The following is a 27,810-nucleotide window of genomic DNA, read 5'->3' as shown; positions in this document are numbered from 1 at the left end:
GCCAGGAGCTGAAGCCAGCTTAGGCAACATAATGAGACACTGTCTTTACAAAAATATATATTTTTAAAATTAGCTTGGCATTGTGGTATGCACCTGTATAGTCCTAGCTACTTGAGAGGCTGAGGTGGGAGGATCACTTGAGCCCAGGAGTTCAAGGCTGCAATGAGGTATGATCCTGCCACTATATTCCAACCTGGGCAACAGAGCAAGACCTTGCCTCTAAAAAAACAAAAACATATTTATATGTTTTGTAAATTAAGTGTAGCGGTGTGTGTGTATTTATTTATCTATAGATACCTATGTATCTATAGCTATAGACAGATTGGGAAATAAAAGCTAGCCAATTAGAAAGAAATAAAACTGTCATAATTTTCAGATAACATGGTAATCTATGTATAAAATCTACACCAAAAAATCTACCCAAAAAAAATCCTACTAGAACTAAATAAGTAAGGTGCAGACTACGAAATCAATCTATAAAAAGCAATTGTATTTCTATATAATAGCAACAAGCAATTGGAAATTGAAATTATAAACCAGGCTGAGTGTAGTGGCTCACACCTGTAATCCCAGCACTTTGGGAGGCTGAGGTGGGCAGATAGCTTGACCTCAGGACTTCGAGACCAGGTGAGGCGGGAGGATTACTTGAACCCAGGAGGCTGAGGCTGCAGTGCCCCATGATTGCACCACTGCACTCCAGCCTGGGTGACAGAGTGAGACTCCATCTCCAAAAAAGGAAAAAAAAAAAAACACAGAAATTATGAAACAATATCATTTATAATAGCATTAAGAATAAGACATTTTCTTAAAGATACATCTGACAAAAGATATAAAAGACCTGTACCCTAAAACCTAAAAAATATTGCTGAGAAAAACTGAGACCTAAATAAATAGGTTTACTTTTGTTTATGTGTTAAAAGATTCAATATAGATTTATATAGAAGATCTATATAACTTGATCTGTAGAATAAATGCAATCCCAATCAAAATCTCTGCAGACTTTTTGGTAGAAAATAAGAAGCTGGTTTTAAAGTTCATATGGAAATATTAAGGAACGAGAATAGCCTGACAAATTTGAAAAACAAGAACAAAGTTAGAGAGGTCTAACATCACCTGACTTGAAGACATATATAGCCACAGTAAACAAGACTGTTTGGTATTGGTGTCAAGATAGACAAATATATTAATAGAACAAAAGAGGAGTCCGGAAATTTACCTAGATAGATATGGACACTCATTTTCGATGAAGTTGCAAAGGCAATTCAATGGTGAAAGAATAACTTTGCCAACAAAAGTTGGTAGAAAACATGAAAATTATTATGCAAAATATGAACTTCAACCCATGTCTTGTACTATAAACAAAAACAAACTCAAAAGAAATAATAAATTTAAGATTAAAACCTGATAATACTAAACTTTTAGAAGAAAATCTTTGTGACCTTGGGTTAGGCAAAGATTTCTTATATGAGACACCAAAACACAATCCATTAAATGGAAAGTATTAGTAAATTGTACTCTATCAAAATTTAATACTTATGCCCTTTAGAAGACACTATTGGCCAGATGTAGTGTCTTATGCTTGTAATCCCAGCATTTTGGGAGTCTGAGGTGGGGAGATTGTTTGAGGCCAGGAGTTCAAGACCAGCCTGGGCAACATGGCGAGACCTCTTCTCTACAAAAAAAAAAAAAAAAAAAATTTTTAATTAGCCAAGTGCACCTATAGTCCTAGACACTCAGGATGCTTAGGCCGGGGGATCGCTGAAACCAAGGAGTTTGAAGTTACAGTGAGTTACGATCATGCCACTGCACTCCACCTGGACAACAGAGCAAGATCTTGACTTAAAAAAAAAAAGGAAAAAGTAAATAAAAGACTATTAGACGAGTTAGTGGGTGCAGCGCACCAGCATGGCACATGTATACATATGTAACTAACCTGCACAATGTGCACATGTACCCTAAAACTTAAAGTATAATAAAAAAGAGAGAAAAAGAAAAAAAAGAAAAAAAGAAAAATAAATTTAAAAAAAGACTATTAGGTGCATAAAAAGACAGACATAGACTGGAAAAAATATATTTACAAAGCATATATTAGATAAAAGACTTGTATTTAGAATGTATAATGGACTCTCAAAACTTAATAATAAGAAAACAAACATCCAATATAAAATGGGGGAAGGATTCGAATAGATACTACACTAACACAAAGATATGGAGATGGTAAACAAGCACAGGAGAAGATGCCCAGCATCGTTATTCATTAGAGAAACGCAAGTTAAAACCACTAGACCTCAGGTCATATCTATTAGTATGACTAAAATTTAAAAGACTGGCCATACAAGGTTCAGTAAGGATGTAGAGCTGGAACTTTTATGCATTGTTGGTGGTAATGTAAAATAGTACAGCCACTTTAGAAAACTGTGTGGTACTGGTTTATACCTATCACAGGACCCAGTCATTCCATGCCTTAGTATTTATTCACAAGAAAAGAAGCATAAATCCCACCAGGCATGGTGATGTGAGCATGTGGTCCCAGCTACTAGGTAGGCTGAGGCAGGAGGATTGTTTGAGCCCAGGAACTGCAGGCTTCAGTGAGCTATGATCATGCCATTGCACTCCAGCCTGGGTGACAGAGTGAGACCCCGTCTCTAAAAAATAAAAATGAAAAAGTAGAAATAAAGTAAAATAAAAAGAAGCATATATCCATACAAAGATTTGTGTATGTATGTTCATAGCTGCTTTATTTGTAATAACCAAAAACTGGAAATTGATAAATAATGGGATACTACTTAGCATTAAAAAGAAGTGACTACTGATACAAACAACATGAATAGGAAATAACTAGGCCAAGTGAACAACAAAAACAGTTCCTATGTTACGGATAGCCATCCCTCTGCCAACATGGCCATCCTGCTCAAAATGTGCTCTTGTTGCACAAAGATATTCCAAAGGTTACCTAGAGAGTCTAGAGTACAACAGGTATATTCCTTCCCTGGTTCTGTATACTTTTGTTTATACAGCCTAAAGTTGCACAGCTTTGAAGTTTTGTGGATGTCTCCTATATTTTAACCAGATTGCTCCTTTTAAGCTTGTGATCCAATCAACCATTCTCTGCCCAAGTCTTAGTCCCACAGTATTGTCAAGCCGGATCTCCCCAACTTCTTCTTATGTAAATGGGTGTTTTATATGTAAGTAAGATATTTTATAAGTTTAAAGTCTTATAATATTATAAATATAAATGCTTTATATTTAACCCTTTGGAATCCTAATTGCACTATTCAAAATGGCAATATACTGGCTACCCCTCCCCACTTTGAATGAACTTTAAACCTGAAAATAAAACTATATAGATGTTCAGTCACAAGGCCAATAACGTTTAAAAGTCAATTTATGTCTTATTCTCTCTATTTGCCATCTTCTGTTATTACATAAATAATAAAGAGTACTATGGAATTTAGTTGCTTTGCTTAGCTAAATTGTGAATAATGGAAATATTTTCATAATTTTATACATTTTACTATGTGATTTCAGACACTTAACATTTTCTCATTTTGATATTCACACTTTTTCCAGGGTATGTCAATCATCCTTGGCTATGCATAGTGAATCAGTACAATATCAGCCAAACATCCCTTACCTAGACTAGGGCTGAATGTACCTAGTCTTCATTTTATGGAGATTCTTTTAAGTATCTCCCAGTTGTTGAAAATGAGACAAAAACGAAACAAAAATAACTTACAGGAAATCACACTCTTCTTAGAATTCAGGTACTCTACCTCAAGAAAATGTTTTACTGGTATTTAGTAGCAGATTTATAAGCTCCTCCATGGCTCCCATCTTCATCCACCTTTATTCTATTCCTCCCTGTTCCCCAAAAGGCCTAAAGTACTTGACAAGCCTCTGGCTCAGCCTCAAGTGGTTCCTTTTGAAAGAAAATCACTGATGAGTAGATTAGAGCTGATTGGAGATACCTGCCTGGGGGAATTTCCTATGAATTGAGAGCAGACAAGCTTCCCGTAAGTCTGGAGAAAGTTGTTTCTCCTTCACTGTTGATGACTAAGAAAAGCAGAATTTTCTCTGAACATTAGTAACAAATGACTTGACAGCAGGAGACTTTGTTTTACTTAAGTGGTTTCAAAAAAAAAAAAAAATCTTTGCAAGATGCCCAAGACCATGTCAGTCTTTCCCATGGAAGGAAGCAATGGTAGGAAGGGATGCAAGACAATACAGCACACTTGCCTTCAGAGTAACAGAAAAAGGCGGGTAGCAAGTCCAAGTTCATCACATGAAAAACTAATGACAGAATGTACCACATTTGTGTAAGATCAGAAAAGTTGGCATGCTCAACACATCTTTGAGATGTTGAGGACAGAAAGCTTAATGGATTCAGGATTCAGGGCACCTGCAGTGGCTCACACTTGTAATCCTAGCCTTTGGGAGGCCGAGGTGGGTGGACTACTTGAGGTCAGGAGTTCAAGACCAGCCTGGCCAACATGGTAAAACCCCGTCTCTACTAAAAATACAAAAATTAGCCGGGCATGGTGGTGCACGGTTGTAATTCCAGCTACTTGGGGGGCTGAGGCAGGAGGATCGCCTGAACCTAGGAGGCCGAGGTTGCAGTCAGTGGAGATCATGCCACTGCACTCCAGCCTGGGTGATGGACTGAGACTCTGTCTCAAAAAACAAAAACAAACAAAAAATGGATTCAGGATTCAGAGGGTCCTACTATGGTGTGCCTTCTGAAACATAGCTAGACAAAACCACCAGTTGGATGGAAACAAAATGAGGAAACTGAATCTAAAACACTGACTTACAGGACTACAAAAATCACATTGGCTGTGTTATTTGGGGATATCATTTAGGATATGCCATCATAGTCCTAGAGGTAAGCAGGGATAGCAACTGATTGACACCTTGACCATATTTTATGAATTAAAAATCAGAGCACATGATCAGACAGATGTGAATTTATTTATAGGATAGAATATTTTAAATTAGAACTGACCAAGAGTGCAGAATGTGTAATGACAAAGGAATAAGGAAACAGGAAAATCTAAGTTATATCTACTCAGTGAATGAACATCATCAATAAAAAGCCAAATGAAACTGTTTTATATTTGCAAACTATATGTGTGTGCTCATGTATACTCAAAAACTTTAATAAATAAAAATTAAGATGTTTATTTTAATATTTCCTTTTCTGGAATTTGATATTCCATTCCTCTATGTCTTTAATGTAGGAAGGAATCTAAGTCCCATTATTAAATGCACAAAATCCCTAAGAAGGAGAGATAGCGTTTGGGGGAAAAAATGTGATTAGGATGCAAGGAAGGTATGTTATCTCCTCCTCTTCCTCCCTTACTCTCCATTCATAGGAGGTGGCCATATGCAGTAGAAATGCTCTATATCTGCATAGTAGGTGAAATAGAAGTCCAGTATAGCCCCAGTTGACTCAGGAACTGCTCTGAGAAGCAGGGAGAGGGAGCCTTCAGGCTGGAAGAGCAGCCTTTATTTATTCAGGTCAGACGCTGTCTCTGACCCCATGGATAAGCATTCAACTGTTGGCTTGCCTCCATTTCTCATCTCATTCTGGTTGTTGTAGAGCTGGCAACTGTGAGAAATCTAGCACAGTATTTTTCAAACTATATGTTATGAAAGTTCTGTTGTTGTTGTTGTTGTTGTTGTTGTTGTCGTTGTTGTTTTGAGACGGAGTCTCACTCTGTCGCCCAGGCTGGAGTGCAGTGGCGCGATCTTGGCTCACTCCAAGCTCCGCCTCCCAGGTTCAGGCCATTCTCCTGCCTCAGCCTTCCAAGTAGCTGGGACTACAGGCGCCCGCCCCACGCCCAGCTAATTTTTTGTATTTTTAGTAGAGGCGGGGTTTCACCGTGTTAGCCAGGATGGTCTCGATCTTCTGACCTCGTGATCTACCCGCCTCGGCCTCCCAAAGTGCTGGGATTACAGGCATGAGCCACCAGGCCCGGTCTTCTTTTTTTGTTTGTTTTGTTTTGTCACTTTTTTTAAAATTTCCAATCTACCTATAGGAAAGACGAAATGGGGTAAAAGGGGGCATATAAGCCTAAAATTTAAATATTAAGTTCAACAGAAATAAAAGTATTTTGTCAAATTGCTGTAAGTGTTTCTGATACTTACTCTCAATTTTTGTATCTACCTTATCTCGGACCCAGTTACAAAGTTTGCTTATCAGCATCAATTGATAAAGCACACTTTGATGTCTGGAGACTGTTCCATTGACAATTGGAATAAGTAGACATAAAATTTCATTAGTCAACCTCAAGCTTTAGGATTGGAAGCTCGATGAACATCTGTCATAAAATAGTCATCTGGGAGAGGTAATTGTTGTATGAGCTATTGAAGGCAAGTGCAATCACCAACAGAACTGAGGTTGAAGCAAAGAAAAAGACAGAGAACAATAAGGAGATGAAGAGAAATGGATTTGGAGGAGCACAGAGAAAAAATGTATCAAAATGTATGACCTACTTCAGAAATAAAAACAAGCATTATCAAGGCATTGAGAAATTGACTATACAGACCCTAGCCAGACCATACATAAATACAGAACTTTGGCCCACAATCTACAGCAACCTACCCAGGAAACCAACCCCTTATCTACAATAAGCAACCAGGGAGCCAGACTGCTATAAATCAGAATTGCAGGGAGCCAGACTGCTATCTTCAGTGACAATCCAAGAAGCAAAACAATAATTTTCATAGCAATTGGTCCCAAGTGGCCAAGACTTGATTAATAACTGACAGCTTCCCTAATTTTTGTCCTCACTTCCAACTTAGGCCCAGTCAGAGAAAGCAAAATATGCACCTCTAACCAATCACAGAGGATAGTCTGCTTCTATAATAGTTAACCCACAGCTTCCCCATGCCACCAGCCTCCAATCAGGGCATACCTGAAGCCTTCCCTTTTTTTCCATTATAAAACTTCTCCCTCCTCTCTCTGCCATTGAGCCTTTGCCAAAACACAAGTGATGATATCTGACTCCCTTACTATAGCAAACTCCAAATAAATAGCCTTTGCTGTCCTATTTGGTTGGTCTTCATTTATTTCTACAGCATGTTTCCTCTAATTGATTGATCCTCAATGCTCTTATAGAACTTCCTTAAGCATTTCAGAGAAACCAGAACACTCCTAATAACTGGATCCAATTCAATCACTATTTTGGCAGCTCCCTTTCCCTCATGTCCCACAATTTATCCATTGATAAGTCCTCATATATAACCCAATGTATTCACTCTTCCCCATCTCTAGTACTACCAGTGGAGTCCAGGGAGCCGCCAACTTGCTTCTGAGTTACCGTAACAGCCTCCCCACGCCCTGGCTTGCTCCTGCTGTAATCCACTCTCACACAGAAGAAAGAGGGACCTGCATATCAAATACATCATTTCTCTGCTTAAACCTTCAAAGGGCTTCCATCCCACTTAGAATAAAATGCAAACTCCTACACCATCTGGCATCTTCTCTCCCCAGCCTCACCTTGTTCCACCTCTCTTGTCATCCACTACACCCAGCAACACTGGCCTTTTCAAATGTGCCAATTGTGTTCCCATCTCACGGCCTCTGCACAGCTGGGAATACTCTTCCCACTGACCTTTGCATGGTTGGCTGCCCCTTGTCTTTCAGATATGAGCTTATCTGTCACCTCTTCAGAGAAGCAAAGAAAGCACCAAGTCTACCATAGTCACCCATTCACTGTCACCCAATTCTACCTCTCTGCATAATGTTCACCATTATCTGAGACTTTCTCGTTTTACTTGGTTTTATTCTCCACCTCCCTGTACCAGAGCAGAGATCTATCGGTCATGTTTATTCACTGTATTCTCTAGGCCCAAAGCAGGCCTGTCATAGAATTAATTCTCAATAAGTATTTGTTGAACAAATGAACAAAGGGGTTCATGAATAAATGACTCATTGAACTGCCAGAGACTTTGGACTCTGGTAGGTAAAACTATTCTCTTTTATCATGCCCTAGCTTGAACGTAACTCCCATACCCTATAAGGCCCAAATCAATCCCCCGCTTCTCTGGAGAGTCTTCCTTTTCTACTCAGATGATCTGCCTTTTCCTTTTCCATACACACAGCTCTGACTGTTCAAAAGATTCATTTGGATTTGATCATATCCTACTTTGGGGTCTCCCTTCTAGTCCTGTTAAACTCTTTCCTTGCTTCTTAACTTAGGCAGATGTGCATGTTCTACCCTCCCAAACACATTGCCTTGTACTTCCTATAAAACAGTACCATGAACATAGTGGAAACTCAGTAACTAGTTGTGTTGAATAAATTTTTAAATGCATATCAGGTAAAATTAGTATAACTATTGCTAAGCTGTTCAGGGCAGAGCCACCAACAGCATAAAGTCAAAAGAGATCTCAGAGCACTTCCTCAGGTCCACATGGCTTCCCTGTTGGGACAAGCCCATGTTTCCCATTTTCTGTTTATTGGTTTGCTCTGTAAAAAAAAAAAAAAAAAAAAAATATATATATATATATATATATATATATATATATTATCCTTTTTCCTCTCTAGGATGCATTCTGTGCTCCAAAGGCAATAGTTATGCATGGATTGGGATAACATTCACTGAGGACATGCTTATAGGCCCAGTGGGCAGCCAGCCAGCAATTGCAGCTTGAATGACATATTTTTGCTTGGCAAAGAAAGAGCTGCTTCACCACCCCTGTGCTCAAATACCAGTTCACCTGGTTGGTGAAGGCTTCTTGCTATTTTATTGAAATTATACTTCTGCAAACTCATATATTAGTTGCTCCCCTAGAGTTTGGTTTGTGATACTGGCTCTATCTAAAGTATGTAAAAGAGCTAAAATTATGTTTTTATGAGTGAATTTTCAAAAAGAATCAGCAATTCCACAGGTTACTCCGGCTTTTTTCCCCATCTGCTGTGACAGCAGGTGTGATTTCACAAGCCCACTCCCATCAATCATCCTTTCCAACCTGTCTCTGATGCCTGACAAGGTGTTTATGTGCATAACATGGAAACCATCACAAGATCTTGCGAACAAATAAGGCTGCCTTTCAACAATTCTTTGAAGGAAGACTTCCATGGAAACCTAGGTGCTAGGTTCAAGGGTTCAGGCTGGGGAGTCATTCAATTGCCACAGTGTCACCTTCTTCCAGGGGTTGCAAACTCAAAGCCCTTCGGGGCAAGACAGGTACTAGAAAGGTATGAAGCCTCCTAGTGTCAAACAACAAGGAGTGGAGAAAACTGTGACCAAACTGAATGGTGCATGCTCTATCTAAAAAGTATTTGCATTCACTTTCCATAAAAATAGGCTGGCTAAACATAAGTTTTCTACAGGCATAATGTGGCCACCAATTTTCCATCTCTATGCCTTTATTAAGTCAGTTTCCCAGTCTGCGGCCCAAATACTTAAGCTTTTCAAAGGATCTTAGAATTCATAAAATCATGGACAATTGGAGCTGGAAATGATCATAGAATTTATTTATTCCAACTTCATCTTTTCCAAATAAGGGAACTGAGGCTCAAAAGACTGATAAACCAGCCAAAGCAAATGCAACAAGGATATAGCAAGGATATAGACAAAACTCCAGTCTTCAACTCCAAGTCTGATGATCTTTCAGCTACTTGCCATGCTTTTCCTAATGTGTTGGTAATAATCTTACTCTTGATGTGTGCTTAATATAAATAATCCCTTTAAAGATATATTGCACTGATATTAATAGTAGTAAAAGGATCAAACGATATAGGCTGGATTAAAATGTTAAATCAACTGAATAAAAGAGAATTTAGTCATTAAAGATGATAACCATAATATAAAATGTGTACAAATATTATTTATAATTACTTTACATGGTAAAGATAGACTATAAAATTAAGATTTCAACTATGTAAAATATACGTACAAGTGGACAAAGACTAGAATAAAATTTGCAAAATGAAACTGGCATGATTATGTTGTTATTCTTTTTAAAATCATTGTAATGCTGCTATATTATTCTTTGGAGTATTTCAGGTAATTCTCTTTGACAACATTACTTAGGGTTCATTTTAATCTTAAGTGTAGCCATTTGTCACTTCCTACACTCTTCCTTGCTAGCAAAAAAATTCCACATCTTATTCAGGTGTCCCCTCTTTTCCTTTATGACTCAGGAATGTCCTAATAAATCTGTCAGCAGCAGTGCTCCTATTTCCTTTGCTGCTAATTGATTCAAGTATGGACATGTGATGTAAATCTGGCAAATGAAACTTAAAGAGAACTTGCCAAGGGACTTCTGGGAAATAACTCCCTTAATGTTAAAAACAAGTCTCATTCTCCACCTCTGGATGTTGCACTGAGAATATGAATACGTGTAGCTGGTGCAGCCATATTGTGAACATGAGGCAAGTCAGCCCCAGGATAAGATCTATAAAAGCAGAAGTGTTGAAATGGGGCTGGGTGTGGTGGCTCACGCCTGTAATCCCAGCACTTTAGGAGGCCCAGGCGGGCGGATTACTTGAGGTCAGGAGTTCAAGGCCAGCCTGGGCAACATGGTGAAACCCCATCTCTACTAAAAATACAAAAATTAGCTGGGTGTTGTGGCACACGCCCGTAGTCCCAGCCACTTGAGGGGCTGAGGCACGAGAATCACTTGAACTTGAGGCGGAGGTTGCAGTGAACTGAGATCTCACCATTGCACTCTAGCATGGGTGACAGAGAGAGACTCCATCTCAAAAAAAAAAAAAAAAGGGAAAAAAAGAAATGTTGATCCCTAATGAATTCGTGTGAAGCCATCTACCTCTGGATTTTTTATGTGAGATAATAAACTCTTTATCATTTCATTCAATTGAGAAGGGGTTTTCTGTTATTTGCCAAAGCCCCAGCCAAAATAATAAACTTGATTCTCCAAGTGCACTTGGATACCTATATGGAGAGGGGAGATGCTCAGGTATTTGCTTCTCTTTTTCTCTTCCTAGGGCACAAGGAGCATGATTGTGTTGAATTATCTAGTGTCTCATTTCATGAGTTTGGTCATAATGAATATGAGGCACAATCCATTTGCCTGAGTTACCTGCTTTGGTTCTATTAAGTACCCTAATATGACTAGAACCTTATGAACATCAGCACTTTTATATGGCATTTTAAAAACATAAGTAACAGTTTGAGCCAATTTGAGAGAGACATAGGGAAAATAAGATAGACAAGAGGAGAAAATGGGCATTTCCAGGGATAGTGAAGCCATTCCAATAAAGCTGAGTTTTTGAACTCCCAAGAGTTCTAGTGATACCAAATGCCCTTCTTGGATAGTAATATTTGTCCCTTTTCAAACCAACTACTTTGTAATAGGCTGTCATTTTGCTTTACTCTGGGAATGACCACATTTCAATCATGGCAGTGCAGTAGGATATCTGAACATCAATGACAAGATTGCAAAGGAGTTGTGGAAGCAACAAAAGCTTCATTGAATCCAAGATTATTCTCATTAACATACAAAGTCCTACAAGTCCTGTCTGCTGGGGAGAACTGAACTTTTGAAGATTAGACAGTGTAACCCACAGAAAATGGATTGCAGATATACTTTATACATGCTGAGTATCTTGAAAAACAAGATATGAAGATAAAGCTGCTCCTTTGTGCTCTAGGGCAGAGATCAAACCATTATAAAGGCACTTAACCAAGAGAAGCACAGTGTGTGAACACACAAACCCCAACTTATGACAAAAATAATGATCGTTTATTTCTAATCTTAGAGAACATTTTTTAGACATTTGCAAAAAAAGAAAAGAAAGAAAACACATGACCTGTTCTTTGATGGAATGTTGTCAACTATGAAAAAGTTAAAGTGCCTCTACTACTCCTCCATCTTATTCCCCGTGATACATGTCCCTAAATGCCTAGAATAAAACAGTTGAAACATGTCTCACCCAGTCTAGAGTCTCCAGGCAACTTTTGAGCCTCTAGATCTTCACTTTCTCAGACATTTCTACTTCCATCATAATAACACTTCCATATCTCTCTCATCTTCCATCTTCTATACACACAGTTCTCTGATTTCCAGGGGGAGCACTAAAAGCCAATGGAAAAAAGGGGATGATTTCAGAAATATGGTGGAGTAGGAAGCACCAGGAATCTGTTTCCCCAGCTAGACACAATTGCACTGGCAGAGTCTGCCTGATGTAATTATTTTGGAACTCTGGAATCTATTGAGAGCTTGCAACTTCCAGGAGAAGCTTTGAATGGTAAATTAAGTTTATTTTGGTCATGTCAGCTCTTAGCATAATAGCAATTACTCATTCTCCACTTCCAGCAATGTGGCATACAGCTATGTCTGAATTCTGGGAGCAGCTTGCAGGAGCCAGAGTGGGCAAAAAGAACCTTGTCCTCCAAATAGAGGGGAACTATGGTCTGATAATTGATTGCTCCTTCTGATCACAGAGATTCAGACAAAGGAGTATGCTACCACGGTTGTTGCACCTCCCCCACTGTTATAAGCCCCTCCCTGTCTGGCTGTAGTAACTTCAAGAAGATTTAGAGCCAGGTGCAGTGGCTCATGCCTGTAATCCCAACACTTTGGGAGGCCAAGGTGGGCAGATCACCTGAGGTCGGGAGTTCAAGACCAGCCTCACCAACATGGAGAAACCCTGTCTCTACTAAAAATACAAAATTAACCGGGCATGGTGGCACATGCCTGTAATCCCAGCTGAGATTGGGAAGCTGAGGCAGGAGAATCGCTTCCATTTTTAAAAAATCTACCTTTATTTTTCTATTTCCACCTTTTGGAAGTCAGACATTAAAGACTAGGACATTAAAAAACAATGCATATACAGGGAAAATTAGAAAGTGACTGCACTTACCTAGGGAAAGGTGCAGATTTAGAAAAGAAACCTTAAATTTGCACGTCAGGCTGATCCTTGACACAGAAACAGCACTTAACATTTTTTAAAAGTAGTAAACAAAACACTAACAAAAAAATATGCAAGCCCTGGAGAAGAGGGAGAATCTGATTTACAGAGTTACCACATTATTAACTTCAAATGTCTGTTTTTCAACAAAAAATTACAAGACACCAGCCTGGGCAACATTGTGAGACTCCACTTCTATAAATAAATAAATAAAATAACATTTTCCAGGCATGGTAGCCTGTAGTCCTAGCTACCCAGGAGGCTGAGGGAGGAAGATTGCTTGAGCCCAGGAGTTTGAGGTTACAGTGAGCTATGATCATGCCACTGCACACTAGCCTGGGTGACAGACCAAGCCCATCTCTTAAAAAACAAATAAAATTACAAGGCACATGAAGAAACAGAAAAGTATGGCACATTCAATTTTTTTTTTTAATTAATCAACAAAAACTATTCCTGAAAGAGTCTCAGTGGCAGATCTACTAGACAAAGACTTTAAAACACCTAACTTAAAGTCTCAAAGAACTAAAAGAAGATGTGGGAAAAGTCAAGAAAACAACTTATGAATAAAATGGAAATATTAGTGAAGAGATAGAAACACTAAAAAGAAACCAAAAAGATATTCTGAAGCTGAAAATATAATAACTAAAATTTTAAAATTCACTAGACAGATTTAAAGGCAGATTTAAGCAGGCAAGAAAGAAATCAGCAAACTTGCAGATACAATGAAAATTATCAGTCTGAGGAACAAAAAGAAAAACGATTGAAGAAAAGTGAACAGAGCCTAAAAGACATATGGGACACCATCAAGTGAACCAACTAACACACTGTGACAGCACCAGAAAGAGAAGGGCTAAATAAAGGGTAAGGAGAATATTTGAAGAAATAATGGCAGAAAAGTTTCTAAATCTGATGAAAGACATAAACATCCAAGAAGCACAATGAACTTCAAGATGAACCCACACCAAGACTCACTATAATCAAACTTCTGAAATATAAGGACAGTGAATTATGAAAGCAGCAAAAAAAGAACTGATTCATCATATACAAGGGCTCTTTGGTAAGAATATTAAAAATTTCTCATGAGAAACTTTGGCCCCATCAGGTAGTGGGACAATGTATTCAAAATGCTAAAAGAAAAAAATACCTGTCAACCAAGAATTTTATATCAGTACAATTGTCCTTCAAAAGTGAAGGAGGTCAGGTGCAGTGGCTCACACATATAATCCCAACATTTTGGGAGGCCAGGGTGGACAGATCACTTGAATTCAGGAGTTCGAGACCAGCCTGGCCAACATGGCAATACCCTGTCTTCACTAAAAATGCAAAAAATTAGCCAGATATGGTGACATGCACCTGTAGTCCCAGCTACTTGGGGGACTGAAGCAGGAAAAGAAGGAGAACATAAGACATTGCCAGATAAACAAAAGCTGAGGAGCATTACCACATTACCACTAGACTTTCCCTGCAAGAAATATTCAAGGGAGTCCTACAAGGTGAAATGAAAGGACATTAGACAGTAACTTGAAGCTGTATGAAGAAACAAAGAGCTCAATAAATGCAAGGACCTTTATAAAAGCTAGTAGTATTTTGCTATCTACATAATTTAAGAGACTAATACATTTAAAAGAAAACAATCATTAGTCTAAAAGCTAACATTGTTGTAACTTTGGTTTGTGGCTCCATGTTTTGTTTTTTATATAATTTAAGAGACTAACGCATTTAAAATAATTATTAGTTTATGTTTGGTGTTACACAATATATAAAGGTATAATTTTATGACATTAACAACCAAAAAGAGTGAAGAAAGAATAGTAGAGGACCAGATATTTTATGTTATTGAAGTTAGGCTGGTATAAACTCCAGTTAGAGTATTATAACTTTAGGATGTTAAATGTAATCTCCACTGCAACCAAAAAGAAATAGTTAAGGAATATAAACAAAAGGAAATAAGAAAGGAGATTAAACATTTCACCACAAAACATCAACTAAACACACACAAAAAAGAGTCATGCAGAGTGAGATGTGGGAAAGCTATAAGGCATATAGAAAACAAATAGCAAACAACAGAAGTAAGTCCTTCTTTATCAGTAATTTCTTTAAATGTAAATGGATTAAACTACCCAATCAAAAAACAGAGATCAGCAGAATGGATAAAAAACACATGATTGCTGGATATACTGTCTACAAGAAACTAACTTTAGATCCAAAGACACACACAAAAATAATAAAAAAGAAAAAAAGAAAACAAAGATACAATAGGTTGAAAGTGAAAAGATGGAAAAGGATATTCATGCAAATAGTAACCAAAAGAGAGCAGGAATGGCTAGACAAATATCAGACAAAAATGAATTTAAGTCAAAAAATTATGAAATAAAAAAGGGTATTATATATTAATAAAATATTTAATACAACAAGAAAATAGAGCAATTTTAAACATTAACATGCCTCATAACAGACGATCAAAATACATGAAGCAAAAACTGGTAGAATTAAAGAGAAAAATATACAATTCTACGTTAATAGTTGGAAACTTTAACATTCCACCTTCAATCACAGATAGAACCACCAGACAGAAAATAAGTAAGAAAATAGAGGATATAAACAACACAATAAACTCACTAGACCTAAAAGACATATACAGAACACTCTACCCAACAGCAATGATATGCACATTCTTTTCAAGTACACATGGGACATTTTCCAGGATGGGCCATATGTTAGGCCACAAATTGTGTCTCAATAGATTTTAAAAGACAAATATCATACAAAGTCTTCCCTGATCATAATGGGAGGAAATTAGAAATCAATAACAGAGTAAAACTGGAAAACTCACATATTTGTAGAAATTAAACAACACACTTTTAAAGAATCAGTGGATCAAAGAATAAATTACAATGGAGGCATAATGCTCTTGAGGATGTGAAGATATTGGAACACTCATGCACTATTGATGGGAATGTAAAATGATACAGCTGCTGTGGAAAACAGTATGGTAGTACCTCAAAAAATTAGAAACAGAATTACCACATGAACCAGCAATTCCATTTCTGGATATATATCTAAAAGAGCTGAAAACAGGATCTCAAAGAGATATCTGAACACCTATGTTCATAGCAGTGTCATGCACAATAGCTAAAATGTGAAAGTAATTTAAGTGTCATCCATAGATGAACAGAAAAGCAAAATGTGGTACAATTGAATATTATTCAGCCTTGAAAAGAAAGAAAATTCTGACATATACTTCAATATCAATGAATTTTGAGAACATTATGCTAAGTGAAATAAGCCAGTCTGAAAAAGACAAATACAGTAGGATTCCACTTATATGAGGTACTTAGAGAATCGCTTGAACCTGGTAGGCTGAGGTTGCAGGGAGCCGAGATTGCACCACTGCACTGCAGCCTGGGCGACAGACGGAGACTCTGTCTCAAAAAAAAGAAAAAGAAAAAATTAGATGATGATGGAGGGTAGTAAAAAACAGGAAGAAAATAGGTCGAAAAGTTAAGATAGAAGTAGAAAAGGGAGGTAACATGCAAGCACACAGAAGGGTAGATGCAGATATAAAAAACCAATATCATTTATTTATTTCCTTCCTTACTATTACTCTGCTACCTATAATGAGTGATTTGGTACAAATCTGATTGATTGAGAAGCCTCCTTCTGTTATTTCCTGCCATTCTCTTGTAGAAAGGAAGAAAGTGGTGCTCAATATTAGATAATAATAAATGAGTTGAACTATTTTTCTTTCAAGAACTGTATTACAGCAGCAGAATGAATTCAAACATAAAACCTAAGACTTTCTCAGATGGTTCTCATCTATCACCAGATCTCATTGGAGAGGAACAGGGGCTAAGGTTGAGAAGAAATAACCATACTACTGGACCACTCACTGCATTTGCCAACTTTCATTTACACTTTTACAACTTGAGGTCTGATTCCAGTGAAAAACATACTGAGAGGCTCTTGTTCAGACCAGATCAGTATCATGCAGTTTAAGATCATCATGATAATCAAATCTTCCAGTTCACAGTAAGGAATGCCAGTTATAATAAGACATGGAAACAAAATGTTCCTTTATTCATATAGGTCCTGCAAATTGCCTCCCCATAATGCTTCATTTAGTCTCCATACTGTCCTAGTGAGTGGGAACTCAGTGGGGGTTTAAAGTGGTGTACTCAATGGTCGGTGCTCAAGGCAAGGTTTCTTGTATCATTCCCTGGAACAGCATTTCAAAGACAAGAAGAGAATATTCCCACCACAAACTTCACATCAATTTCATTTCAAACAAAATCACTGAGTAACCATATGTATCAGAAGCCCACCATCTCTCTTCTCTTGCTCTAAACTTGCCACTTCAAGTTGAAAACATAAAGACTTTCCCTGATGAAGGGCCATTGGCTAGTACATGAGAATGTTCCAGCCATGCTATTGAGATGGAGTTTCTGGAAGGAAGATGAAAAAAATGATCTATATTTTTCTTGATTTCTGCCCAGGCATATCTCTTCTGTAGGCATCTTGGAGTTCTTCCCAGAAGGCATATCTCAATGCCAATCATGAATAAGGGTTCCACTTACTTAAAAGAATAAAATTATTTGTTGTTGTATGAATGGGAAGTGCCAGATAAAAGGAGCAATTGCTAATCTTCACCTATAGTGAAGTCCAGAGAGAAAGGATCACCTCATTTACCCTGCTTCTCTTCTATTTCCACACCAATCCCTCCCCATTCACCACGGGGGTCAAGGAGTCTACCAGAGACAGCTAAGTCAGAACAGAGTTGACTGCCTAGATGTGTGATTTTAGGCATGTCAGTTAATTTTCCTGTCTCTTGTTCCTACACAGAATTAGAGTCTATATCCCTCTTTATCTTCCTTTTACTTTTGCCAAAGGAAGGCACTAAAAACATGCTGAGGAATATCTTGCCAGCATTTACAACTGCCCTTGAAGAGAGAATATGTGTTCTCAACACAGAAAGTCTAGAAATAGGATTCTTCCTACTACATTCACGCATTATCAAGATAGCATTATCATTAGGCACAATGTCTTCAAATGTTAAAGAAAATAAACATAGGATACTGAAACGTGAAAACCATGTTGCTGAAAATGAGTGATATGAGGTTCTTAACTCCTTAGAAGGCCTTTGCTTCATTCTACTCACATAACAGCCTGACATTACTCCCTGCTTTTATATGTCAGACAAGCCAAGTTTTAGCAGTGCATATTCTCTTGGTCCCCTTATCCAAGGGAAGAAAAGCCTTGGAGTTCACATTCAACCCAGGAGTTCTAGTCTTAGGGCATGTTCCATATAGTTATGTCATATAACTAATACATTTATGCCCAATAAATTATGGGCAACCTTGGATATGGAACCTAACCTCTCTAAGCCTCTGTATTAGTTTGCTAGGGATGCCATAACAAAATTCCACAGGCTAGGTGAATTAAACAAGAGAAATTTATTTTTGCACAGTTTTGAAGGGTAGAAATCCAAAATCAACAGGGTGGCAGGTTTGGTTTCTCCTGCAAGACCCCTCTCCTTGGCTTGCAGACAGATGCCATCTTCCTGTGTCCTTTCCTCTGTGTGCACATTTCTGGTGTCTCTTCTTTTTCTTATAGGAAACCAGTCATATTGGATTAGGGCGTACCCTCCAGGCCCCATTTTAACTTAATTCACACTTCAAAGATCTTACATCCAAATACAGTCATGTTCTAAGGTTAGGGCTTCAACACTTGAATTTTGGAATGACACAATTTAGTCCATAACAGCCTCTATAAAGATGGCATCATGAAGACTGATGTAATATAATTTACAGAATGATTTCTAAATCATCTAAATGATTTCTAAATATAATTATATACAAATGTATTATTAATATTATTATTACTGTCATAATTATTATTCTCTCTGACATATTATCAGTCTTCTGGGAAGTTTAAATTTTCTACTTTTGGAAGACTATACCACAGTGGTTAAGAGAATTAGGATGTTTAGATCCAAATCTTGGGTCAGCCACTTGTTAGCTGTGTGACTTTCAGACATTATACTAACCTCCATAAGCTTTAATTTTCCTATCCATAAATTAAGGATGGTAAAAAATAGTACCTGCCTTGTAGGGTTGTTGAAAGGATTAAAAGGAGCAATGCATTAAAATGACTGGCTAAAAGTACATGCTCAATAAATGATGGTTGTTATCAATAGCAGTATTTAGACTTTGTTGATGCTGCTGCCTTCTTTCTCAGCCAGCAGAGGTCTCCATCATAGTCAAACAAGAACTAGCTTCCCTATAACTGCACCGCAGTTGCCAAGCACATCCACTGTTGGCAGAGAAAACAGCCGAAGAATTACCACACTGACTAAACAGAGGAGAAAAAAAAGAGAGAGAGAACAGGAAATGGTTAGGATTCCACAGTAAAATGTAAGATGAACAGGTGACCATAAGTTAGGATTGTTTATGTTCTACTACTGACTTTCACTGATATTGTCCTTGGTTGCATCTCACTTTAGCTTGTTCCAAACCAGTTTTAAAAAAGGTATCTATGTATATATCACAGAGAAGCAGTAAGAATGAATTGGCAAATATTTATGAAGTCCTCTGAAAACAAGAAGTGCTGCTAAGTAAACATTTAACATTTCTTACAGTATTAAGCTTATTTCATCTTTATTGCCAGTTATACGCCATGCCTCAGTTTTGCTACCTTTGTAATATGTTTCCTTTAACCTTCTTTTCCCAGACAGGCTTACACCTCCAAGTTCAATTATCCTGTCAATTGTGTTTTAAATTGTACTGATTTCCATTAACCAATTGTGGTATCAATTTGATGATCTGTTCCTTCTTCTGAACTAATCATCTTTACACCCACCAAAATCTGGAAAGGCAATTAAACTGAGGAAGGTGAGAGTTATTCAAGAGAAATTAAAGCATAAAGGTAAAAACAGTGGAAAAACTAAGATTAAAAAGAGCACTGAGGAGAAAATATACATGTACTAAAAAGCACAGTATCCGAGCAGATAGAGAGACAAAGAGGAAAAGAGAGCGAGGTAGAAAACGGATCCTGCCTATGCCTACTCCTTCCCTCTTTCAGCACCAAGGACAGAACCTCTGAGCGGCTGACCCAAGCAATGCTCAGTTTAGGGTCCCTCCCAAATCCTCTACAGAAAACGGATACATTCGAAAGCAGCTATGAAACATGCACTAAGGTCTAATAGGGAAGCTGGAAAAGCAGCACTCAAGTAATTTCACCTTAGAGGCAAAAATGGGTGATTTCTTTCTGTTCATTTCATAGTTTCTGAGTCCTGAGAAAGGCAAAGTTTGCTTGGGTATGTCTGCTGTCAGTAAATGGCTGCAGGAGCCGAAGTGGTAAACTCCTCGGTCTCCAGAAATCAGAAGAAAATTTTAGGGTAAGTAATTTTTCTTTTCGTTTCTAATTTAGGACATAGTATTTTCCTCAAGGTTATTTAATCAGCTTGGGGTTCTGTGGATCTCTAAAAATATGCATTAAAACTCAATATCCACTCTTATTTAAAAACCAAAGCCCTGAGGAAATGGTTTTCTTTTTCTTCTAAGTGGTTGGACAGCAGAAACCTTTTATATTCCTTTTTCTTTTATTTTTTCCCCCAAAATTGTATCCTTGTGGGCTCTAGAAGCTATATCAAGGAAGAATTAAAAGATAGAAAACAAAAAGCTGTTATTATTTCTAGGATTTGTATGGAAGTTGATTGTATTCCTCTTAAGGATTTCACTTAATTGTAAGGGTCTGTTATTTTAAACTCCTCAATTCAGCACCCTGGCAATTCAGAGCTGAAGGTTTGGAGAGGCTCTATTTTCAATGGTCTATTTAAAGTCAGGCTGTTTCTAAGTCAGAATCCAATTATTCCCAGCAGAGATATGTAGTACTTGAGATGATGATTGTGTATGTTTCCTTTGATGATGGTATATGATTTTTAGGGTATTGTTGTTATTTAATTGTGAGACTTCCATTACTTGCTGTAGCTTACTGGGGCAACAGAAGTCATTGCAATTAGATATTTGTTCCAGTTCATGCATTTAGTTTAATTGAATACCATCAAAATACATGCATGAATAATAATGCAGCAATAGCAAAGTGAAACTTGGATTCTAAACTCATTGTGCATGACTATTTCACTTTATAGGTGAAGCCTTTTGCTTACTGATACTAAAAGGTCTGTAAAATATCTGTCCTTAGATAAGAGTGAAGAACCACTGCTTGACATGGCATTAGGATCTCTTATAGTCAAGGAGAAGTAGAGACAATGTGAGAAAGATTCTTACTCGGCACTCATTTATTTGTAGTTGAATATTTTCAAGGGTCTGTATGGCTAGCAGTGAGCAAGGGTATTGAGCAAGGAAAATACTGACAGTATCCAAATGGGTGCCTAATATTAAAGCATCCATACAGAAGGCTGTTTGTTATGGAATATACATTAAAGCAAATACCGAACAGTTTCTACTCAATATCAGATTCAATTTCTAATGCATTGAAGTTTGTCATCAATTAATATTTGCTTATTGATTGATTTATTTGCTGAGTTCCCCATTTTATCTCTGATTAGAATGGTAGGATGCTCAGTCTCTAGAGGTTGTGAAGGAAAGTGAGTATGCTCTGCTTTACTAGTCAGGTTTAATGAGGGGAAAAAACTGTTATCTTAGCTACTCAGTAACCAGCAATAGTTTTTCTCTGTACATTTACCAACAATGTAAATGTGCCCAAATACATAAATATGCTATGTATTGCAATCCATTTGTGAATCTTTTTCAGGAAAATAGGCAGCAATTTGCAAGAAGAAAGTAGCATAGAAATGCTAAAGACTATCTCTAATAATAATAACAATGTAACTCCCACTGGCTCTATGAGCAGTGTGCACCTGCATTACTTCACCAAGCCTAGTCAGATGATGTGACATGTTCAGATACTCTGAACAAGTGAGATTGTAAAATTAGTACCCATTTCACATTTGTCTGCCTCACCCCAAAAAGTGGTATAGTTAAGTGGCATAGTTAAGAACATGAGCTCTGGAATCAGACAAATCTTGGGTTCAATCAACTCCATCATTTACTGGTTTGTGATCTCAGCAAGATATTTAACCTCTCTGTGACTCACCTTTTTTATCTAGAAAACTTGATAGGATAATAGTGCTTACCTTCTTCATCAGGTTGTTGTGAGGTTGAATGATGATAATGCTTATAAATTTTAGCTATAATTATTAATTTTATCAGGCAATATAGCAAGTCCGAATTATAGCCCAGACCAGAAAAGCTCTGGCGACTGGTGGTCAGGAGTCGTCTGAGTAAAAGATTAGATGTAGCAACAGCCAGAGATCTGTGAAATGAGTGAAGATGTGGTCATGGAACCCTGTTACTGAAGCGTTTTGTTCTGGGTTGAGTAAAATCCATCTCAACTCGGGAATGACAGTTTTGTGGGGTTTTTTTTTTTTCTTTGAGACAGGATCTTGCTCTGTCACCCAGGCTGGAGTGCAGTGGCACAATTATAGTTCACTGCAGCCTCTAACTCCTGGACTCAAGCAATCTTCCTGCCTCAGTCTTTCGAGTAGCTGGGAATACAGGCACATGGCATCACACGCAGCTAATTTTTCTTTTCTTTTATTTTTGCAAAGATGGAGTCTCACTATGTTGCCCAGGCTGATCTCAAACTCCTGGCCTCAAGTGATCCTTCCATCTCAGCCTCCCAAAGTGCTGGGATTACAGGAACGAGCCCCCAAGCAGGGCTGGGAATGACTAACATCAACTTCCATGCTGCTATAAGTATTAAAATGCATGTAAAGTACTCATACTTGCCACACAGTAGTAGCCCAGATGTAGTTGTCTTCATCTTCATTTGTTTTCTTACAGAAAGAGAACAAATAATTAAAACTCTGTAAGTCTTAATGAGGTGCTAAGGAGGAACCCCACGAATGTTTCAGGAAGACTGTTATTCAGCACTGAGGGATTGAACATCAGCAAAGCAGGACAAATGTCATAACTGATGGGGACCTGACAACTCTCTGTTCCCCTGCCTTTTTAAATAGGTTATGCACTCACTCTAAGAGATGCCAGAACAAACTACAAAGACCAAGATAAATCAATACTTTGTAAGGCATTTAAAAGCTCATTAAAATGTGTAAGTAGTGTTATATGTAATGAATCTTAAAAGACTGACACCAAGAGTAATCTTCTATTTCTCTGCCTTCTCTATTCTTTTACCTCCTATCCACTTTTAACTCCTAACACTGTTTGCTGGACTTTTTCCTCTGCCAAGAGGTTTGACAGCTACCTAAAAATAGTATAGCTGAATGCCAGTGGCTAATCATATGAAGGGAAACCCTCAACTCTGAAAATCAATTCTGAGCCTGATATTGGAATCACAGTTGCATGGATTTCTGATTTCATATTTATTTTTTCCACATCTGATCTTAGATCCTTTATAGCAGCAGGTGGGTTAAACCGTGATTGTTCAGGTAGTTTCTGATGAGTTGTGGATGTGGGAGATGAAAGCAAAGATGAGTGAGATGCTAGATTACTCTCTATCTCTCAGCTAATTGTTTCAACTTCCTCCCTGCTTAGATTTTGTAAGCATGAATGCCATCATGAATGTCATCATGAGTGTTTAAGCATGTCATCATGAATGTTGACATGATGACATTAAGAATGTCTTCATGAATGTTTAAGCATGAATGCCACCATGAATGTTTAAGCATGAATGCCACCATGAATGTCATCATTTCCAAGTTCACTAGATACTTTACAATTGCAGCTTACTTAACTCTTCACCTATTCCCACTTTCCTCTTAACAATAAAAGCAACTATATTTCTAGTGCTATGTGCCAGACATTATGCTAGAGTGATGATTCTTCATGGGGAGAGCAATTTGCACCCCCGCTCCAGGATATGTGGCAATGTCTAGTAGCATTTTTTATTGTCCCAACTTGTGGGGAGGGGTATGCTACTGGCATCTAGTGGGTATATGTAAAGGATGCTGTTAAATCCCCCACAATGCACAGGACAACCTCCTCAACAAAGAATTATTCAGCCCAAATTGTCAGTAGTGCCAAACTTCATGTATATAATCTCATTTAGTCTTCATAATAACCTTATGGAGTGGATATGATTATCTCCATTTTGCTGATGAGGAAACCAGCCTATCATTGTAAATTACTTAGAGAGTGATTGAGTTAATGAATTCTCTAGGCTCTTTGCTTCTTCCTACCTGAGACCCGTTTCCTATCTGTTAGCATATCTAACAGAGGGGAAAAGAAAGAAGAAAGCCCAGTTCAGTTCTGTGTTATATAAGCAACTCTGGTTTGAAAAAAAAAAAAAAAAAATCTAAGCAGGGAGGAAGTTGAAACAATTAGCTGAGGGATAGAGAGTAATCTAGCATCTCACTCATCTTTGCTTTCATCTCCCACATCCACAACTCATCAGAAACTACCTGAACAATCACGGTTTAACCCACCTGCTGCTATAAAGGATCTAAGATCAGATGTGGAAAAAATAAATATGAAATCAGAAATCCATGCAACTGTGATTCCAACATCAGGCTCAGAATTGATTTTCAGAGTTGAGGGTTTCCCTTCGTATAATTAGCCACTGGCATTCAGCTATACTATTTTTAGGTAGCTGTCAAACCTCTTGGCAGAGTAAAAAGTCCAGCAAAAGGGTAACAAGTATCCTAAGGTTTTATGCCTCCCTCTTACATGGCAGGTGAGAGGAGGCTAAGACATTATTCACCAGTTGCAGACCCCAGAAAAGAGGGATTCTGGCCACTGTGTTCCAAAGTGGCCCAGTTGTGAAAGGGAAGACATTTGGGCCTCAGCCTGCCTTAAAAGTGGAAATATCCTTGAACAATCAGAAAGCATTGTATTTTTCCAAAAGCTCTTGGCAGCAGCGGTGCTATCTCCAGGGTAGCGGCTGCCCTCCTCTGAATAATGAGAAAATTATAATTATTATCAAGAATTATTATTATGTTTTAAAATACATTGAGTGCAAACAGTGTGCCAAGATAAAGGACAATTTTTTTAAACAATTCTCTAAATTCATTCCAAGTTTGTCACCCTTTCCCAATTATTTGTTCATTTTAACTCTTTCATATTTCAGGCTGAAACATTTCAAAGTGAGGTACAAAATGACAGCCATGATTAGGCCGGTCTCCTAATCAAGGGAGAGCTACAGATACCTGGCTTGAGGGCAAATTCTGGCCACCAAGTCAGCCTCTACTTTTGCCAAGGCCTGAAGAGAGAGTTCCCATAAAGGTCTATATGTACCATGCTTAAATATTTTAAAGTTGTAACCAACAAGCCATTGAGTAAAATGTTTCATCCTCCCACCTTGACAAATACACCTTCGTAACAACATGGAAGGCCAAGTTTGAATTTAAGATTCCTGGACCCTTCAAAATTCCATACAAAATGTGACCATACAGGAGAAGCTGGGCCCCCACCCCTAATCTGCCTCAGGGACCCTGGCCTCTTCTCTCCCAACCTCAGGCTACATAGAATCTATTTGTCTGAGCTCTAACTGAAAGCCACCACTTGGCCCCAGGAACCCTACACATTTATGGCACAGTCTCCCATCAGAGTGACAGATTTAGAATGAGACCCGTGATGTCTTGGAAACAGGCTCTGAGCAGTTGGGTAGCGAATTCCCTGAGTGTGGTCTAGACAGGATTGTAAACTTAGTGGACCTTCTCCTTGGCACTGTGGGAGGTTACAACATCATCCTGTAGAGGCTAGAGGCATAACCAGTAGAGGGTGCCTTAGTCCTTTTGGGCTGCTATCACAAAATACCATAAACTGAGTAGTTTATAAACAACAGATATCTATTTTTGACAGTTCTGAAGGCTGGGAAGTCCAAGATCAAGGCACCAGAAGATTCAGTGTCTGGTGAGGGCCTGCTTTCTGGTTCATAGATGGCTGTCTTTTCACTATGTCTTCCCATGGTGAAAGAGATTAGCTAGCTCTCTGGGTCTCTTTTATAAAAGCACTAATCTTATTCATGACGGCTCTGTCCTCATAACCTAATCACCTCTCAAAGACACCCACCTCCTAATACCATCATATTGGGAATTCGGATTTCTACATATGAATTTAGGGAGACACAAACACCGAGACCACAGCAGAAGACCAGAGTGGACTCCTCTATAGCACCTCCTCTAGAGCTTGGGGCAAGAGTCACTTTTGCTTGGGTTTCAGGGTTACTCCCTAAGTCACAGGCCTTATGTCTTCCCCTAGCCTTCAGAACTGTGAGACAATAAATTTCTGCTCTTTATAAATTACCCAGACTCAGGTGTTCTGTTATAGCAACCCAAAATGGACTAAGATAGATGGGTTTCATTATTCCCACGTTTTACATGGGAAGAATCTGGAGCTCAGAGAGGTAAAGTAATATGCATAAGGTCCCAGAGTTAGGAAGCAGCAGAGCTGGGATTGTAATCCTGCAACAGCTTCCCGTCTCACTCAGAGTCTAAGCATGGTACTTTCAATAGCCCTGCACAATCTCTCTACCTCACACCCTCCTATTCTACTCCTGCCTCACTTGGCTCCAGCCTCACCAGACTCCCTCCTATGACTTCTATGTGCTAGCCCTTCCTGCTGGCCCCTGCTGTTCTCACTGCTCAGACTGCTATCACATCTGATAACTGCATGGTCTGCTTCCTGATCTCCTCCAGGTCGCGACTCAATTGCTGATTTCTCCATGAGGAGTTCCTGATTATACTCAGATACTCACTCACATACGCACAATCTTCACCCGTTACTTACCTGCCTCTCTGATTTGTCTCCAATATACGTATCATTATTGAACACACCACATCTTTTATTTATCTTGTTTATTATCTGTGTTCTCCTCTAGAATGGGAGCTTCAAAGGGAAGGAATTAAGATTTTATCTGTTTTGTTCATTGCTCTATCTCCAACTCTCACAACAGTGCCTACTATATAGAAAATGCTCAATAAATATTTGCTGATGCAATAAATTAAAAAATGTAACTAAGCAACCAAGCCCCAAAGAGTCTGATTTTATTAATATTGTTTTCTGTCTCCTCACAGGAAGCCCCTTGGCATCACGCACCTCCCTCTGGGCTATGGCACCTCTGAGCCAGCTGAGTGGCCACCTGAACTACACCTGTGGGGCGGAGAACTCCACAGGTGCCAGCCAGGCCCGCCCACATGCCTACTATGCCCTCTCCTACTGCGCGCTCATCCTGGCCATCGTCTTCGGCAATGGCCTGGTGTGCATGGCTGTGCTGAAGGAGCGGGCCCTGCAGACTACCACCAACTACTTAGTAGTGAGCCTGGCTGTGGCAGACTTGCTGGTGGCCACCTTGGTGATGCCCTGGGTGGTATACCTGGAGGTGAGTAGACTTCAGGCGCATGTTGTCTCTATGACTGTGCTAGTACTTGTCTTCCCTGAGTTCTGGCCTTTGGGGCTCAAAAGACTCCCCAGACAGTCAGGAACTGAGGAAGGAAGGAGAGCTCTCATTCTCCCTGTAATGAGAGAGTTAAAGCTCTGGAAAACAGTCACCATCCTGTTCCTCATCCACATCAGAACCAAGGAGCTGAGAATGATTCTGTTCATGGGTCTCCAGTGTTCAGGTGACTGGATTTGAGTGATGGGACTCTTCCTAATATGGCCTAGAGTTTATTCTCTGCGCCAGACATGTCTCAATGACATGGTGGGCTGGGTGAGGCAGTCCAGAAGGCCTCTTCACCAGTGTTCAATGTATATGAGGGTGAGGGTGTGCAGGAGGGATGTGAGGCCAGGAGGAAAAAAGGAATTATAGAAAAAAAAATTAGTGAATGTAGGGGAAGATAGAAAGAATGACCAGCAAACAGATCAGACTTCTTTCGATGGCTCAGTCCCTCTTTGCTCTTTCCTCCTGGGTACCAGTTCTCCATAGACTCTGCTACCAAAGGAACAGAC

General features: G+C 38.7%; 1 protein-coding gene across 4 annotated transcripts in view; it reads left to right on the top strand.

Annotated features, from left to right (window-relative positions):
• The window catches only part of DRD3 (dopamine receptor D3), a 71,600-nt gene that overhangs the window by 460 nt on the left and 43,330 nt on the right, over window positions 1-27,810 (top strand). For 2 of the 4 annotated variants that reach the window (XM_054680311.2, XM_054680309.2), the window contains exons 2-3: window positions 20,162-20,276; window positions 26,937-27,241. In XM_054680311.2, coding sequence (XP_054536286.1) covers window positions 26,972-27,241 — 270 coding nt within the window. In that variant the 5' untranslated portion in view covers window positions 20,162-20,276; window positions 26,937-26,971. 4 annotated transcript variants of the gene reach the window in all.

This window comes from Pan troglodytes, chromosome 2 (genome assembly GCF_028858775.2).
Source record: "Pan troglodytes isolate AG18354 chromosome 2, NHGRI_mPanTro3-v2.0_pri, whole genome shotgun sequence".
Classification (NCBI taxonomy): Eukaryota; Metazoa; Chordata; class Mammalia; order Primates; family Hominidae; genus Pan; species Pan troglodytes.
The sequence above is the reverse complement of the archived record's forward strand: the minus strand, read 5'-3'. Positions and strand labels throughout refer to the sequence as shown.